Source organism: Harmonia axyridis, chromosome 1 (assembly GCF_914767665.1).
Source record: "Harmonia axyridis chromosome 1, icHarAxyr1.1, whole genome shotgun sequence".
Taxonomy (NCBI): domain Eukaryota; kingdom Metazoa; phylum Arthropoda; class Insecta; order Coleoptera; family Coccinellidae; genus Harmonia; species Harmonia axyridis.
Genome location: NC_059501.1, coordinates 1,563,881 through 1,583,623, shown reverse-complemented (window position 1 = coordinate 1,583,623; position 19,743 = coordinate 1,563,881). Strand labels below are relative to the sequence as shown.

Sequence of the window (19,743 nt, the reverse complement as noted above, 5' to 3'; positions counted from 1 at the left end):
TTTTGTCAAATCAATGTTTTATGATTTATATCAATTCAATGTCTATGATAAAATCACAGATTTGAAATGGGGACATGTTTGAATTGGAGTAATATTTATAAGCTATTTATTATATCCAATTAATGTGATAAGAACGAGAGAACTTCGAATTCTTCCAATTTCATGTAAGTAACTTTCTGTTACACAATTTCTTTGAATTGTTGAACTCTTCGTAAACTAATATCAACGAAATTTCGAAATAATATAAGAGGCTACGCGATAATTCTGCCATTTTCTTTTGCGAATTCGCTGTGCAATATAGTTGAACAAAAATCTGTATTGGTATTTGCGCGGTAGTATCCTACGATTGGCAAAAATATACATAATACAATACTTTTTCCGAAATAATATCTAGGTACTAATGATTTTTCAGATTGGGACAAATTGAAGTGACTATATCGTAAATGGAGGACGGATTCATACCTAAGCACTTGATCAAGCCACCTCTGAGGAAAAAAATTAATTCTCAAAATGGTAAAATTACAGTTCGAATTTCATTATCACTTAATTTTCGCATACGTATTTCTTTTTAAACAATATCTTTGATTACAGTTAAATCCGCTGCTACCACGAAAAACGACAAAGACGTCGAATTCAAATTGAAAAAAGCTATTGTAGAAAATTCAGAAGGTAACATGTAGCTATTTTTCAATACCTAGTGCACTTTTAATTCAAACAATTTTTCAGTCCGTCGAAATCCTAGAAGGCAAGTAGGCGAGAAAAATTACGAAGAGATTGAAGAGCCGAAGGATGATCGATATGTCTGTGAGTATTTTGATCATTGGTCTCTTATGGTTTCGAATCAATTTTTAAAATTAATACACAAACTCAGAACATAGAATAACAGCTTGGACCATAGTGTTCATTAAGGTGGGAGCTAATAGAACTTTAAATTGCAATAAAACAACGATGGATTATTCGATTGACATGAATTTTATTTATCCGCAAGATAATCTTGTGGCATTTCATTTAAAATATGATTTCTGGCATATGACCGCCACGGCTGGCTTGGATGTAGTCCAATCTGGACGTCCAATTTTCGATGACTTTTTCCAATATTTGTGACCGTATATCGACACGGCGAATGTTGTCTTCCAAATGGTCAAGGGTTTGTGGCTTATCCGCATAGACCAATGACTTTACATAGCCCCACAGAAAGTAGTCTAGCGGTGTTAAATCACAAGATCTTGGAGGCCAATTCACAGATCCAAAACGGAAATTAGGCGGCCACCAAACGTGTCTTTCAATAAATCGATTGTGGCACGAGCTGTGTGACATGTTGCGCCGTCTTGTTGGAACCACAGCTCCTGGACATCATGGTTGTTCAATTCAGGAATGAAGAGGTTAGTAATCAGGGCTCTATACCGATCACCATTGACTGTAACGTTCTGGCCATCATCGTGTTTGAAGAAGTACGGACCAATGATTCCACCAGCCCATAAAGCGCACCAAACAATCAGTTTTTCTGGATGTAACGGTGTTTCGACATACACTTGAGGATTAGCTTCACTCCAAATGCGGCAGTTTTGTCTGTTGACGTAGCCATTCAACCAGAAGTGCGTCTCATCGCTAAACAAAATAAAATGGACGTAGTGCGCGATACGTATTCCGCACAGAAACATGTCAGTATGCCACTTGGTGGTTCCGGTCCCTGCCATATATACCTTCTACCTACATAGCGGAGCATGGTGACTTTGACGAAGAACGGTCATCTGTGCATTAGTGCACCACTAAAAAAGTCTTGAATAATCCTCTCTGTAACATAAGCGTTAAAATAAAGTTAATATTAAAGATGTGTTATAAATGAGTTATCTCTTACTGAGTGATTGTGTATCTCTTAAATAAAATTCTGTGTGATTTTTATTTGAAGTTCTCCGATCCTTCCTGATATTCTATGTTCCAAGACACTATCCTAACCTTACATAACCTAATCTCTACAGATTGCGACTTTTGCGACGAAGTATTCGTGGACAACTGCGCCAAATGCGGCCAGTTGTGTTACTTACGAGACGAAGAAGTTCCAATGGGAACGGAGAGTAGGGCCAAGCTTACGGTACCGAAAAATACTCTGGTTGTTCATCCTTCTCCAATTCACGGTTTCGGAGTTTTTGCCAAGACACCCTTAAAGAAAGGGATGAAGATGGGACCGTATGAGGGTAAAATAACGAAGGTGGAAAGCACAGCCGGGTACAGCTGGAAGCTGAGCGATGGCAGACTGGTAGATGCTGCTGATGAGAAATTCTCCAATTGGATGAGGTCTGTGTTGTATGGATGTTTTTTGATAAGAAGCATTTTGATTTTCTTCTAGGTCCTATTGCATATATAAAGGGTTAGAACTATTTAGAGCGGCACTACAGGGATATCGAAAACTGTTAGAAATACTTGAATAACAAAAAAGTTGAGTTATTTAGGGATTAGTGTGTTGGTGTTAACAAATCCATAATTTCTTCAATGGTTTCCGAGATATATCGTAAGAACTAAAAATCGAGATTTTCTTTTTTTTCTGTATCTATAACTAATTTTTTTCTGAATATAATTTCACGAAATTCGGTTTGTAGCCATTATCCAATATAGAGATTCTAATGGTGTCGTTAGTTCTTCCCTGTTTTTCATTATTTCAAAGACGCGATAGTCAATTTTTATTCTTATTGATTTAACAGGCCAATTGAAAAGTCCACGGTCTACCATAGTAAAACACATTTTTTTGGCAGAATTCGATTTTATTATTCAACATAGTTGCCTTCGAGGGCTATACAGCGATTATTGCGATCTTCCAACTTTTCGATACCATTTTTGTAGTACGATTTGTTTTTCGCTTCAAAATTCGGCGATAACTTCGTCATTGGCGCTAAATTTCTTTCCAGCGAGCATTTCTTTGAGGTCTGAGAACAGGAAAAATTCGCTGGGGGCCAGATCTGGCGAATACGGTGGATGCAGAAGCAATTCGAAGCCCATTTCATGCAATTTTGTCATTGTTTTCATTGATTAGTGACACGGCGCATTGTCTTGATGAAACAGCACCTTGTTTTTCTTCAAATGGAGCCGTTTTTTAACGATTTCATCCTTTAAACGATCCAATAACGCTATATAATAATCGCTTTTGATGATCTGGCCCTTTTGGAGGTAATCAATGAATATTATACCTTGCGCATCCCAGAATACTGATGCCATAACCTTGCCAGCTGACTGTTGTGTTTTTCCTCGCTTTGGATTCGGTTCATCGTGTGCAGTTCACTCAGCAGACTGACAATTGGACTTCGGAGTGAAATGATGAAGTTATGTTTCATCCATTGTCACATATCGACGCAAAAATTCAGGTTTATTGCACTTAAACCGCTTCAAACAATGCTCAGAATCATTAACACATTGTTGCTTTTGATCAATTGTGAGCTCGCGCAGCACCCATTTTGCACACAGCTTTCTCATGTACAAATATTCCTGAATAATATGATTTACACGATGAGATGATATATTCACAATGTCTGCTATCTCGATCAACTTCACTTTATGATCATTCAAAATTATTTTGTGCACTTTTTTCATTTTTTTTTGAAAAATCAGAATCGTTATATTCTTGAAATATGTATGAGGAAATAAATAAATCTTTGTGTTATTTTCTTTTATTAACCTCTAGATTCATAAACTGTGCTCGCCATTTCGAAGAACAGAACGTGGTCGCCTTCCAATACAGAAGTAACCTGTACTACAGGACCTGCAGGGATATACAGCCCGGTCAAGAACTCCTTGTATACTACGGTCATAGCTTCGCTCAAAACCTAGGAATAGACGTGAGGAAATACTTCGAGCCTAAGGAAGAACAAATGTTACAAAATCCAGAGTGTTGTCCTCACTGCAACTATTGTTACAAGGATCTAACGAAGTTGAAGAATCACTTGGCTTTGTGCAAATGGAATCCTGAAAATTTTAAGAAGCTTCCGGAGAAGATTTATTATTGCAAGTTTTGTCCACTGGCCACTGGAGATGAGGAATATCTCAAGAGACATGAGAAGAGGTGTGAAAAAGAAAAGGAGAATAATAAGTGAGTAGAATGCGATAAGTCAAGAATGAAAAGTATAGGTATTAACCATAGAGTAATAAACATAGATAGAGGGAGTATACGCAATTTTTACATGTCCCCAACATGGTTAGATTACGTTGTCGGATTGTGATATATTTTCAAATCCACAATTTTACTATATCGTTGTGAATGTATATTATATTGAATGAAATATTTTTAGTTGAGTGATTCCCGATTGAATATGCAAATTTGAATATTTGGAATCCGATATTTTTCATAATTGTCGAATATTTATTATTATCTGTGTCTACCTGCTGAAATCCAAGGTTTGGCAACTTTTGCTCTCCTAGTGTCATTGGTTGTTTCACGTCGCTTGAAGTTTGTTTTCTGAATGTCTGATATATTTAGATTTTTTTTTTCAATATATTTTGAGTTAATATGAAACATTGATTCACTTGGGACATAAGAAGTGCGTTCTTTGCGGAGAAACTCGCGAATTGACGAATTTGATCGATCCAGATTTCCGGGATATGTTTGTATCTTTACCGATGCTTCGGTATCCACTCAGCGGCCCTCAGTGGGCTAAGGCGTATATTCCTTTGACCCTCCTGTTGAGGTATCTGTAAGGTTGCCTGATCACTAGTAATTTTCTTGGCGGAAATTTATGCTATCAGTGTGGCTGTGGATTTGATAATCATGGAGAATATCTCACATGTCACAGATTCCATGAGTGCTCTAGAATATATCAAAGCTAAGAAATTCGACTCGAATTTGGATATTATTGTGGTGGATATGTTAGATAAATTTTGGGAGGCAAAGAATAGGGGCCTTAGAAGCCATAGAGTCACTCACATATTCGCGGTAATGATATAGCTGACAAACTTGCAAATGAGGGCAGACTGATCCCCTGCCCCCAGATGATACAGGCAGGACCTAATCAATTGTGGCCCTCTTATAGGAAGGTATTGAAAACGCTTTGATTCAAGGACTTTAGACAGATCAGTCAGGCTAAGGGTGAAGGCTACGCTCAGATGGTTGATCACATATCACCGGTTTCGTAGTATCGATAGACCCAGAAGGTTCATATCAATCCTCTGCAGATTGCGCTCAGGCCACTGTTCTTCACCCCCTCACCTTTTCGAACTGGGAATAGCTGACTCTCCACCATGTGATTGTGGAGAGAGTTTTAATTTGTTTCATCTTTTCTTTGATTGTGATAGACTGAAACCTAATACAACTTTATTAAATGAGGGTCTGACCCGGATTAACTTCAAATTATCAATTAATATTCGCGAAGCCCTTTTGGGACCTTATTGATTATGATGCTTGTCAGATCAAACTGTGAGTTAGTAAATTGAACCTGTAGTTACTGAGGTTTGTAGAATTTAGAAGAGTTTGTCAGCTTGCATAACAACCTTTGTACACACTTGTCCGCATGTGTATTTTCCTTTTCCACTGCTCTGCGCTTGTGAATATCTAGATGTTTGTTTTCTATTGTTAATATTCTCTTCAGATATAGATTCATCCTAGACTCATCAGCTCCATCCCACAGTACTGTGATGTACCCAGCCAATACCTCCTAGACTACTGTTTTCTAGGAGGTATTGACCCAGCTGGGGTAGGTTCGGTCAATCGTTATACAGTAGAAGGAATGGTCAATTAATACTCTGCAGATTCATCAAAGGGTATTTATTTCTTACGCCACACTGAGCTGATCACAGATGATATCTCACATGATGTAGGTAATTCAAGAATGTAAGCATCGAAGAATGAATTACAGACTACTACTGAATAAGATCATTATTACTTCTTTATGTATCTAACGACATGATATTTAGTATTTATATTGTATATTCACAACAACCTTGCGAGTTGATAAACACAACATGATCGACAAGGGTAAATATAGTAAATATATTTATATTTTGAGATGGTGTTTGGTTGTACTGGCCTTGCCGTCTCAAGTATGAAAATATACAGGTTTTTCATACTGATACATACTACAGTACAGTTAGTCAAGAACCTGGATTCGCATAATTGCTGAGCCCAGCTCCTTCTCTGGCCCACAGCAGGGGGCTCTGTTGCCCAGGTTAGGACCCAAAGAAAGAAGAAAGATCAGGCCAAATAATTTTAATTTTGACAAGGTGTCAGTTGAGTTCAGTCTAAGATGCATAGAATACCTGGTGTGTCTACTTATACCAGTAAAAAATTTTCGGATTTATACCTAACTACTTGATTTCGAGGGATCGCGGGCTTTTCAGATGGCGCATACATCGTTTACATTTGACATTTCTCTCAATTCTCGACACTCGTGAACCAAGGGCGTAGATCTTTTTTTTCTTGGGGAGAGATAATCGAAAAAAAAATTTTTGACGACAACTTTTATTCATATCTGTAATGTAAGAAAAAGAAGTTTGATAATGAAGTTTGAACCAAATTACTCGAAATAATTTTTGTTGTTACTAATTCGGTTGTTCTTACCTTGTTCTCAAATAAGAGTTACGAAGGAAAATGAGAAATTACTTGGATAATTTTGAGAAAAAAATGTTTCATGAATATGAGCCCACAAACGCTTTGCTTTCAATATACAGGTTGCTTCTAGTATGTCGTACAGTTTATCAAATATTTATTAATCTTCGCTACAGATTAGGTAAATAACTACCAAAATTTATAGTTAATGCATTCATTAGAGCTTACTAGCAGGATCTTTATAATAATTTGGATTTTCCTGAGGATTACTAGAGATTTTTCTAGAAATCGATAGCAGATACGACAAACCAAAAAGTGTAGTACTGGACCAGAGTTTTATTCTACATTTTTCTAAACTAACAGCCATTCACCAAAATATAGTTTTGGAGGAAGGAAGCAGGCATCCTTCCAGAAAATATATCACCCTGTGGATTTGCATTCAAAATTAGCATATCACATAGTGAAAATTTTAAACTGGAATATTTATGGCCAATTCATATTAAATATCTTGTGAAGGGAAGGTTATACGAGAAAATAACTTGAACTTCAACACATGTATCTCAAAACAAAATGTTTGAGGACTCATGTTACAGGACTTTTTTTCTTGAAATGATCCGGAAATATGTCATTTTCATTTGTATCTCCAATTTAGGAGCAACGTGTAATTACCCCCAGTATCCCCCTATTTTTACGCTCTTGTCGTGAACTTTGAGTATAGAACAATAATATTTTATATTCTATGGTCTGTCATTATATTCCATTCATTTGAGTAAAAATTCGATATGAACTGAATTGTAATTTATTGTGAATGTTTCCAGTGTCTAAAATCAGTATTTCCTTTTTAAACGGCACCAGGCAGATGCGGGAATTCGAAAAATTTTAAAGAGCGCCACCTAACAGCACTCTGGTGAAGCAGACCACCAAAGCAACAGGTGGGTCTCTCAAAAAGTCTGAAACAAAATCGAATCAGTAAACACACCAGGTATTCTATGCATCTTAGTTCAGTCAATAGTAAGATGCATAGAATACCTTCTATGTGTTTACTGATTCGATTTTATTTCAGATTTTTTGAGAGACCCACCTGTTGCTTTGGTGTTCAGCTTAACCAGAGTTCCGTAAGGTGGCGCTCTTCAAACTTTTTCGAATTCCCGCTATCTGCCAGGTGCCGTTTGAAAAGGAAATACTGATTTTATACACTGCGAACATTCGCAAAAAATTACAAGAGCGTAGAAATAGGGGGATACTGGGGGTAATTACACGTTGCTCCTAAATTGGAGATACAAATGAAAATGACAGATTTTCGGATCATTTTAAGAAAAAAGTCCTATAACATGAGTCCCCAAACATTTTGTTTTGAGATACATGTGTTAAAGTTCAAGTTTTTTCTCGTATAACCTTCCCTTCACAAGATATTTAATTTGAATTGGCCAGTTTAAAGTTTTCACCATGTGATATGCTATTTTTGAATGCAAATCTACAGGGTGATATTTCTTCTGAAATGATGCCTGTTTCCAAAATTATATTTTATGAATGGCTTAGTTTAGAAAAATGTGGAAAAAATCTCTGGTCCACTTCTACACTTTTTGGTTTGTTATAGTTTTGTCGTATCTGCTATCGATTTCGAGAAAAAATCTCTAGTAATCCTCAGGAATATCCAAATAATTATAAAGATCCAGCTAGTAAGATCTAATAATAATAATAATAATAATAATGTAGTTTATTTTATCATAAGCATTAATCGCAGAGGCTTTAGAGCCTGTACGCGATAATGAATGAATTAATTATAAGTTTTGCTATTTATCAACCCAATCTGTAGTGAAGATTAATATATATTTGATAAACTGATATAAGCATCTTTAAATAAAAAACACCATCACAAAAAGTACGACACACTAGAAACAACCTGTATATTGAAAGCAAAGCGTTTGTGGACTCGTATTCATGAGACTTTTTCTCTCAAAATTATCCAAGTAATTTCTCATTTTCCTTCGTAACTCTAATTTGAGAACACCCAGTATAAGGTAAGAACAACCGAATTAGTAATAAAAAAATTTATTTCGAGTAATTTGGTTCAAACTTCGTTATCAAACTTGTTTTTCTAACATTACAGATATGAGTATAAAAGTTGTCGTCAAAAAATTTTTTTTTCGGTTATCCCCCCCCAAGAAAAAGAAGATCTACGCCCTTGGTTCACGAGAGTCGAGAATTGAGAGAAATGTCAAATGTAAACGATGTATACGCCATCTGAAAAAGACAGCGATCCCTAGAAATCAAGTAGGTATAAATCTGAAAAATCTCCCGTTTTGTCTGAAAGTTTTACAGGTATAAGTAGACATACCAGGTTTTCTATGCATCTCAGTCAATCGTATTCTTAAGTTATATGGTAAAGTCCCGCTCCACGTATTGTCGTTACTGTAGTTTGAATGAGAATCATTAGACTCTATGTAATTCAATTTTTCTTTCTATTTTCAGAATGAACACTGACTTAGCTGATGAGACAGAAAAGAAAAAATTCCAATGTCAACACTGCAAATATTCTACGAACAAGAGAAGTCATTTAAAGGGACACGAAATGATTCACAATACTGAATGTGAGAAAAAATTCAAATGTGAGGAATGTCAATATTCTACTAATAATAAATCTGACTTGAAAAAACATAAAAGAATTCATGGAAGAACCTTTTCGTTCAGTTGCAGACTTTGTCAGAAAGGTTTCAATCAAACTGGTTGTTTGAATAATCATATGTATAAGAGTCATCTGAATTCGGCAGAGAAAAAAACACTATTGGATACTTTAGAAATCTATGACGATAGGGCTAAAAAGAATGTAATCGAAGCAGAATTTGCTAATGGTTCAAAAATGAAATTTGTAGAGTATAAATGTCAACAATGCACGTTTGTAACGATAAGAGAAGGACATTTAAGAAGTCACCTTAACATTCATAGAAAAAAACTGATGTTCTCTTGTTTCTTTTCTTGTGAATTCATGTCAGCTGAATTAGATGAAATTCGATATCATTTGAAAAACAATTGTATAAGGAAAACATCAGAGTGTGACATATGTGAAAAAAGTGCATTTTGTGAAATGCACATCAGAAAGAGTTATAAGAATGAGGAAGGTTACACTTGTGGCATCTGTAGCCATATTTTTTTTCAAAGAAGTAATCTCAAAAAACATGTTTCTTCAGTACATTTAGGAGAGAAGAACTACAAGTGTCAACTGTGTGACTATTCTGCAAACGAAAAAGGAACTCTCAAAAGACATATCTCATCAGTACATTTAGGAGAAAAAAACTGCAAGTGTCATTTGTGTGACTATTTAACAAACCGAAAAGGGGATCTCAAAAGACATATTTCATCAATACATTTAGGAGAAAAAAACTACAAGTGTCAATTGTGTGACTATTCAACAAACGAAAAAGGAAATCTCAAAAGACATATTTCATCAGTACATTTAAAAGAAAAAAACAACAAGTGTCAATTGTGTGACTATTCAACAAACGAAAAAGGAACTCTCAAGAAACATATTTCATCAATACATTCAGGAGAGAAAAACTACAAGTGTCAATTGTGTGACTATTCAACAAACGAAAAAGGAACTCTCAAAAAACATATTTCATCAATACATTCAGGAGAGAAAAACTACAAGTGCGAATTTTGTGATTATTCTGCAAACCTAAAATCATTTCTCCAAAAGCATGTTTCTTCAGTACATTTAGGAGAGAAAATGCACAAATGTCAATTGTGTGACTATTCTACTAACCGAAAGGAAGATCTCGAAAGTCATATAAACGGCAAACATTTGAAAACAAATAAGTATAACTGTGATTTTTGTGATTATTTCTCATTTTACAAAAACCAATTGAGGAAACATATTGAAAAACGACATGTGAACATTTGAACTCCACTGAAAGAACACACAGTAAGAATTTCTGAATTCCTATGTGCTTTTTCTTCCACCCTTTCTTTCTATTCGCAAATTAAATTTAAGTACTTGATGACATAAACTGACATAACTTGCTCTAAGACGATTGCATTGTGAAGATAATTAAAAATAATAAATAATCAAAAGTTTTCTCTAGTCTCTTTTATTCATCGAAGATATTCATTACTTGGACTAAAAAATGTTATCTAACTTTATTCAAATTCAAAAACTCAAAATAAGCTAAATTTATTCTACTGGAATTGTTCAAGAATGTCTACTTTCTCGGAGTGAATTCAAAACACAAAATACGATAAATTAATTCTTCTGGAATTGTTCAAGAATGTCTACTTTCTCTGAGTGGCCAAACACAAAATACGCTAATCCAGTATTCTGAACCGTCGCTTTACAACGAATTTTCGGTCCCGGAATTATTGTGCAACAAGTGGGGAAAGTCCAACTTTTCTCGCGAGTGTGGAAGTTTGTAGCACGAGCCTGAAAGGCAAGTACCGCAAACACACGAGCGAAAAAAGGACTTTCTCCACATGTTGCACACTATACTTTTCCTACAACTGCACAAATTTCAATAATTCAAGTAATGGACTTGATTCAAATCAAAATTGCCTTCGTTGACAGTATGTGCTAATTTATTGCGTTTCCATAGAAACGACTCAAAAGCCCAATTTCATTGGTCTACCAAGCGAGGTGTGGGCAAAGTGCCGTGAGAAATAATATTTCCCACAGTATGAGCAATAAATAGTTTTGAAATTGAGTAAGCTATGAAGAATACGCTACTTTCCATAGCAGTTGTAGGAAAAGTTACTTTTCCGGCTTAGGCTCTCAAAATTTTTTATACTATAAGAATATTTTGGATAGTAACTAAATTCACGCAAATCAATTCACATCAAGAACATGCATTTATTAAATACATATATTATTAGTTAGAAAATGGAACGCGTATTATATCTATTTGTGCTTATTGATAGTTATATTACAGTTTGTCCAATAGTTTGAACTCTACTTCAATTTGATTAATTTATTAATACCCAGTTGCAGGGAGGATCATTAAAATTTAATGTCATCATTAAAATTAATTAATCCACCGTTAGACTTCTCCTATTGGCTATCAGCACCGTTAAATGGAGGATTAAAATTTTGTTGCGGCATTAAATTTTGATAAAAGTTCCTGCAACTGGGTGAATGAAGGAATACCGTTATTACTAAAGTTGTCAAAAAGTTGCATACAAAGAAAAACATTGTACAGGGTATCCGAACTCACTAAGAGCATCTCAAGAAGTATAAGACACAGAGAAAAAATCTTCAAAGACCCCCGATCACTTTCTTAGAAATAATTAGATGTCAGAAAGCAGATAAGAGATTACTTTACTCAAATATTTCGCTTTATCTATGATCCGGAGTATTATATAAAACATAAAATATACAGAAACCAAGATATAGCGAAATATTTGAAATAGTCATTCTTCAGAAACGCCCTGTAAATTCAGAACAAATCAAGATATTTATGATCTACTTCCTGACATCGAATTATTTAAAAAAAAATCGTGTGAGCATCGAAGTTGGGATAACCAGTACAATGTCTTTCATTGTACAATCACAAAGTAAAAATAAATAAACGTCAACGTGTGTCTTACCCTTACTCTGTATGAAATTTCCAAAGAACTAATTGTATACAGGGTGTCGCCTTCGAAAAAATTGAGAAATAACAATGTTAAGTTTTTCATATTAGGACATTCATAACGGACAATCTGTATATGACAGGTAGATCATTCAGGGATGATGACTAGGCAAATTTTTCAGTTTAAAACTTTTTGCTTCTGGCAATCGAAAGAGGACTTTTGCCGAACAAGTGTTCCCTCAACTTTTTGGAGTTTTCTCAGAATTAGATCTGTACCTCCCATTTTTGAATAACACCCTATATGTTAGAAAATAATTTTCTAAGATGCCTTATTCCGCAGTCATGAAAGCATAACGCACTATAACAGGACTCTGTATATCCACTTCTCGTGTGGATAAAGGTAAATCCAATCATACCCAGTTTGCTGAGTTCTTAGATATGTGAACTTTCCAGTTGAATGAAAAACGCAGTATCGAACATATCAATGATTTGAAAAAAAATTCATTTCCAAACATTTCCCACGCTCATGTTATATCAACGTGAAGATTAAATCTTGCCCTCCCTCGATATAAATTCGAATTTTAGTCAGACGTCAAGGGGTGCCTCGGAAATTTACTTTCATTATATGTGCCCACAGTTAAATTGATTCCTCCTGTGGTTCAGTATATTAACTTCCCAAAATCCCGTCTTTCGTTTATGTGCCATTATTATTAAATGTTAAATGGCGGTCAATCCTATTGGAGGTTATTTTGAATTCGGAGTTCGGAGAAATTCGGTGTCGAAAATCTTCGACCGAAGATCTCTGAAGATGCCTACCGCAAATGTCTTAGAATATAGATATATGCTCCTATGAATGCAACTTTTTCTCCATTTGACCGACCTTCTAACTCTTATGGTTTAAAAGTTACCAATACAATCCCATTGAAAAAGTGGCCACCCTGTATATTGTTCATGGATAATTTTCTTTTTGAAATTCCCTAAAGATTCACTTCTCTTAGGATCAGCACTTCATTCTAAAACACCTTGTATTGATAAACTGTAGCGTGATATTCTCGTAGTATTTATTCTGTATGAATTGAATCACCTGAAAAATCTTTCTAAATCTCACTAACAACTTTTTATTGATACATAGTGCGAGTAAATCATCCTGCAATATTCTTGGATTTGTATCCGCATTTCATTATCATTGTCGATTTGTCAAATATTGGAAAATGAACCAGTAAATTGTGTTTACCCAATAGGGGTTTCTCACACACGGAAAAGTCCATGTTATGGCTGTATATCTGTGTATACACAATCTACAGATTTCTCCTTTCGGAAAGTTTCATTCGAACTTTTCAATTGAATATATGAATCTTACCGAAGAAGAGTTTTCTTTTTCTATTTAGCAATACCAATCTAATTCCGTAATTTTTTTTTAAATCCAAACTAAATTAAAAATTCGAAGCATGAGAATATTTTGATAACAAATTGTTGGTGTTAATTTCATTTTTAAACTTGGAAAAACCACATTCTGGTAACGATGTTAGATATGTTTTCTCTATTTCAGTATCGTAAGGAGTTCATTACAGTTCTAAAAACAGTGCTGTAATGAACTCATTACAGCATTGTTTTCAGTTATATTTTTCGTTTCGTGGTTGTCTAGCTATGACTTCCAATGCTATCGAAATTCAACACACGTCAAATTGTCAATATAATATAATTTGGATTTAGTGAAATGATTCGCGATATTATATCCGCAATTTCTCTAAATTCTGTTGGAGTTAAATCGATTTCGTCAGACATAATTGACGAGTTTCATGCGTAATTATAAATTATTTTAAAATTCGATGTAGGATTCAAACTGAAATTCCGTAATCTGTTAATTTTCGTAAGTCACACCAACTGCCAAGATGCAATACAAATGTCACTAGGATGTATAATCTGAATTATAAATAGATACAAAATGGCGAATGCACTAGTATTTATTGACTTTTGAAATGAGAAAATTTCAACATAGTATTTTTGTTCACTAGTCCATTTTAATAACTAGATGCTTATGTTCGTTTATTAAAGATTAAATAGACCTAAAGATTCTTAGGCACACTCGAACAAAATAATAACAATAATAAGCTCATTAATCACATTAAATATATTGTCAGATTAGAAAACGGTTGAATCAATATAGAAAATATTGTAACATCATGAAAAGCACCATGGTATCGTCCGCGAAACCGATAATTTCACCTTTGTTATCAACCCTGAAGAGACTGCTTATATACAAATATAAACAGAAGAAATGAAAAAAATGAAAGTAACAATTCAAAAGTAAAAAATTTCATACAAAATTGAAACATTTTGCTTTTTCAAAGTAGAGGTAAACGCCCCCATGTGTCAATTCTAGTTACACCACTGCTTTCAAGTGACCAATGTTGCTTATAATGACAGCCTTTTTTGAATTTTACGTTTCTGATCATGTTTTTGAGGAATATTCATGCAAAGGACCCCGCACGTTTAGTATGGGAAATGGCTTTCCGTGAATTTGACTGAATTTTTGATATGTTGTAATTCTTGATGAACTGATCAGAAAAATCCTTAGCCACAAATCTCAAAAATGGACAGTTTTCGAGATATGGAACTTTGAAAATGGGTTTTTTGCAATTTTCGGGGTTTTTGCTCATCAATCGGGGAGCTCTTATTTCTGGTTTTGATGGAATTTGGATGTTCGGCGGCCAGAACCCGACTGAGAAATGATCTTCCTTGGTTATATTAGGCACCGCCATCGATAATTTTTTATACACTACTCCACATTGGCTATGAAATGAGATACAAAATCCAAGATCTTCCATACATCTTTTCATGCCACAAGATGACGCCAGAATAATTCACATAACCGAGAAACGACATATTGTGAGATTTTTTTAAGAGAGACCATAATAACTGAATTCTCATATATCTGATGTCCTATAATATCAAATATGTTAGCCGAAATGTTCAAAACCAGGCATCGCGAGCTGTAATGGGGGAAAATGGGAAAATCATAATCATATATCCTCAGGGATAACAATTGTGATCACTATTGATGTCATTTACATATGATATGTGATTTGTTTCTCACAAATCTCGAAAATTTTCTGTAAAGGTTGGCAGGAAGATATCGCTATGCGATATGCTCGCCTTTTGCACTTTTTTAACAAACTTTAGTACAACCTTTTATGCAATAAAGAGTTCTAATAATAATAATAATAATAATAATAATAATAAGATTATTATTATTAACTATTATTGTTATTATTATTATGAATGTTACTCTCATTATTAAATTGTTTTTGATTGATCTACTCATTCATTTTGCCAACGATCATATTATTAGATAGTATTCATTCGTATGTGTGAAGTTCAAAAAGTTCATAGAAAAAAAAAAATTATTTTCAAGAATTCGTGGGTTAATATCGGAAGTTCCATTCATAGTAAGCTTCCAACACTTGGACTTCTATATTCTACCAGGATAGTACTATATTGTATCAAAACTGCAGACATTTTCACGGATTCGTTTGTCTGTGAGATGCTATCATCAATTTCGAGACATTCTGAGGAAAATGTCTTGGCACCCCATTGTCAGATTATCGAGATTTGTGAGAAACAAATCACATATCATATGTAAATGACATCAATAGTGATCACAATTGTTATCCTTGAGGATATATGATTATGATTTTCCCATTTTCCCCCATTACAGCTCGCGATGCCTGGTTATGAACATTTCGGCTAACATATTTGATATTATTGGACATCAGATATATGTGGATTCAGTTATTATGGTCTCTTTTAAAAAAAATCTCACAATATGTCGTTTCTCGGTCATGTGAATTATTCTGGCGTCATCTTGTGGCATGAAAAGATGTATGGAAGATCTTGGATTTTGTATCTCATTTCATAGCCAATGTGGAGTAGTGTATAAAAAATTATCGATGGCGGTGCCTAATATAACCAAGGAAGATCATTTCTCAGTCGGGTTCTGGCCGCCGAACATCCAAATTCCATCGAAACCAGAAATGAGAGCTCCCCGATTGATGAGCAAAAACCCCGAAAATTGCAAAAAATCCATTTTCAAAGCTCCATATCTCGAAAACTGTCCATTTTTGAGATTTGTGGCTAAGGACTTTTCTGATCAGTTCATCAAGAACTACAACATATCAAAAATTCAGTCAAATTCACGGAAAGCCATTTCCCATACTAAACGTGCGGGGAAAAATCTATCAAATCTTCTGCAATTTTCGAATACCGTTGAAATGTTGAACTGAATAATTTTCAAACGGAACATGCGGATCTTTCCACAAATGGATAGTTGCATTATTCAAGGTTTATGACATCGCATTTGATTGGCATTATCTGTAGCCATCCGAATATCAGCGATTTGTGAAGTGACGCGTGAAATCGTCCAGTTGGGGCTTTATGTAAATCTTCGAACTTGGTCCGGTGATTTCGGTGAATTTTTTGAACTGTTACCTGGAATTTCCATCGATCTCGTATTGGCTACATATGTATGAGTGTTGGATGGAAATCTGTACTTTATTTCCATTGCGTTGTGTTGTGATCACTTTTGAAATATTAAATTATTGCGGTTTTGTCACTTTGATATAGATGAAACACAGTAAATTTAACACTTTTGTTTATTATTTTCTGTTCCAACATTTTTAGAATAATCGGATAAATTGTTGAGGAATTTCAAAATGGACTCATGGTGGCCTTGCTCCGATATGGAGGTGAAAGGTGTATATCGCCATACTGATGTTTTCATCAGAGGTCTCGGGATGCAATCCCCTGAGAGAGGTTGCCCCATAAAAATTGGTTGAGAACGACTTGCCAAACTAAATCATGATACAAGTGTATAAACGAGACTTTTGAGTTTGCAAAACCATAAATTTTCTTTCTTACTCTTCTGTGAAAAGGATATACAAATCCTTCATCGAATGTATATACAGGGTGATTTACCGCGATGGCCTATTGGACGTTTAAGGAAAACAAATTATAATTTGTACTGAAGATTTGCATATTCGTGTTTGAGACAATGATCTTTCTCTCTAAAATATTTTCAGATCTCTACAACTCCCTTATTTAAAATGGCACACCCAGTATATTATTGCATCATTAGTTATTTTTTTTGATGACAATTTCAGAAAAAAGCCTTACTATGGTTATAAACTCGACGGTCCAAGAGTTAATAGGATTCTTATGAAAAAAAAAATGGTGGCGACGAGGATTCACCTTTTTTCGAATATATCTGTGTAGAAGTTTTTTTCGAAAAAAAATTTTTCATCTTCGATTCTGCAAAAACGTAATATCGGGTGTTTTTTTGAGGTATATAACTTTAAATTGGCATTACTGTTCAAGATGGCGACCGATTTAGCAGTTGTCAAGTGATTTATTCTCAGTTTGGTTTGGCAATTCATCATGAATAGACTCACGTCTGAACAACGCTTGCAAATAGTGCAATTTTATTTCGAAAATAATGGTTCTGTGCGGAATACGTATCGCGCACTACGTCCATTTTATTTTGTTTAGCGATGAAGCGCACTTCTGGTTGAATGGCTACGTCAACAAACAAAACTGCCGCATTTGCTCAAGTGTATGTCGAAACACCGTTAAATCCAGAAAAACTGCCTGTTTGGTGCGCTTTATGGGCTGGTGGAATCATTGGTCCGTACTTCTTCAAAAACGATGATGGCCAGAACATTACAGTCAATGGTGATCGGTATAGAGCCATGATTACTAACTTTTTCATTCCTGAATTGAACGACCATGATGTCCAGGAGCTGTGGTTCCAACAAGACGGCGCAACATGTCACACAGCTCGTGCCACAATCGATTTATTGAAAGACACGTTTGGTGACCGCCTAATTTCACGTTTTGGACCTGTGAATTGGCCTCCAAGATCTTGTGAATTAACACCGCTAGACTACTTTCTGTGGAGCTATGTAAAATCATTGGTCTATGCGGATAAGCCACAAACCCTTGACCATTTGGAAGACAACATTCGCCGTGTTATTGCCGATATACGGCTACAAATGTTGGAAAAAGTCATCGAAAATTGGACGTCCAGATTGGACTACATCCGAGCCAGCCGTGGCGGTCATATGCCAGAAATCATATTTAAAATGTAATGCCACAAGATTATCTTGCGGATAAATAAAATTCATGTCAATCGAATAATCCATCGTTGTTTTATTGCAATTTAAAGTTATATAGCTCTAAAAAAAACACCCTTTATTAGAAGACTGTTTGTGGTTTGGACCAAAAATGTACAGGGTGTTCATCAGAAGATCATGAAGTTGGATAACTCAAATTAATCGAAACTCAAGATTTTCAAACTTATATTTTGTATTATTCCAGTCAATTCTACGTATAAAGAGAGGGGTGTCACTTAAGCAAACCCTATACCTAAAATGAATAGTTAAAGAGTTATCGAAGAAGCACTTTAAATGAGGAAAAACCGCAATTTACAACTGTGTGGAGTAGCCTGTGACTTCCTGAAAACACAGAAAAAAACTGAAATTCGATGTTTCGATAACAAAATTTGGCATTTCATGAATTGTACAGAGTTTCACTAAAGTCGAGCATCTACTAGGTATTGGAAAATGGAAAGGACTAGCCTAAATATAGTTTAATGTGTTTAATTGTTTCCGTTTTATTAATCATGAATGCATTATTTCCTTTCTTTAAGACAAGCCGTGTATTTTTTGATTTTTTATGATGTGGTCATTGAGTGTATTGTAATTAAGAGGTGTAGATATATTATAAATAAATGAAATAATACCATGAAATATCTCGATACGTCAAGAAATACATATTATCAATTTGAGAACATTTTCAGGAATATCCTTCGGCAGGATTCGAATCTGGGCTCATTATTTTCAATATGAAAATTTCAAAAATTGTGCAGCCTAATGGAAAAATATTTACCGGATAATTTTCCGTATTTTGTAGAATATGACCTTCTGAACAAGAAATTTCATGACTCTAACTCAATAATATTACTAGTTATCGAGATACAGGGTGTCGAAGTTGAAAAATGGCATTTCTTTAAAGTAACATTACTCGTAGGAAAACATCTTAAACGTAATATTTTTGCTTACCCATAAGATAATAATTTTGGACTGGTTTTTAATAAAAATTATTATTATATACGAGATGAGTCAAACATTATTCAAAATGAAATTCGTTTAGTTCATAATTCACCCTGTACTTGAAAAAGTTGTCCGTGAAGTTTTTCAATTTTTTTGTCATTATTCATAGTTCGGGTACACTATTATAATGTCAAACAGTTAATCTAGAAGGGCGATCGTTATCACAAAAGTTGTATGCAATGAAAATTTTATTTTAATTGAAAAAAAATTATTTGAGATTTGAGCATCTGCCCATGTGAATTAATCTTTGAATGATGGTTTTTTTCAAAGCTTACTCAACATTTTCAATTTTACAATTTTTTATTACAGCTGAAATTTGTGCTAAAACTTCTGAAACATACATTAATTGAAGTCTTGACGTTGGTGCTTTCCTCGTTCAAAGTAAAATTTGACGTCAAAACCTCAAATCTATTTTCCCTCCCTCATATCATATTTTTGACGAGTTTACTCAGATTCCTAACAAACAAACCCTGTCAACTCACACTCACCATCT

The 19,743-nt window shown here is 34.6% G+C and overlaps 1 protein-coding gene across 1 annotated transcript; it reads left to right on the top strand.

Moving 5' to 3' along the window:
* The first annotated feature begins 45 nt into the window (after positions 1-45).
* On the top strand, positions 46-10,541 carry LOC123671557 (zinc finger protein 98-like). Its single transcript, XM_045605467.1, has 7 exons — positions 46-164; positions 413-513; positions 592-669; positions 727-804; positions 1,980-2,295; positions 3,674-4,078; positions 8,999-10,541. Exons 2-7 carry the CDS (start codon positions 444-446, stop codon positions 10,425-10,427), a joined length of 2,376 nt encoding a protein of 791 aa, XP_045461423.1. The 5' UTR covers positions 46-164; positions 413-443; the 3' UTR covers positions 10,428-10,541.
* Positions 10,542-19,743: the final 9,202 nt, after the last annotated feature.

Bases quoted from the DNA above. Each gene is read 5' to 3' on its own strand.
- LOC123671557 (XM_045605467.1), top strand. From the start codon at position 444: ATGGAGGACGGATTCATACCTAAGCACTTGATCAAGCCACCTCTGAGG. The intron at 670-726 runs GTAACATGTAGC...ACAATTTTTCAG, and splicing joins TATTGTAGAAAATTCAGAAG to TCCGTCGAAATCCTAGAAGG. The intron at 2,296-3,673 runs GTCTGTGTTGTA...ATTAACCTCTAG, and splicing joins AAATTCTCCAATTGGATGAG to ATTCATAAACTGTGCTCGCC.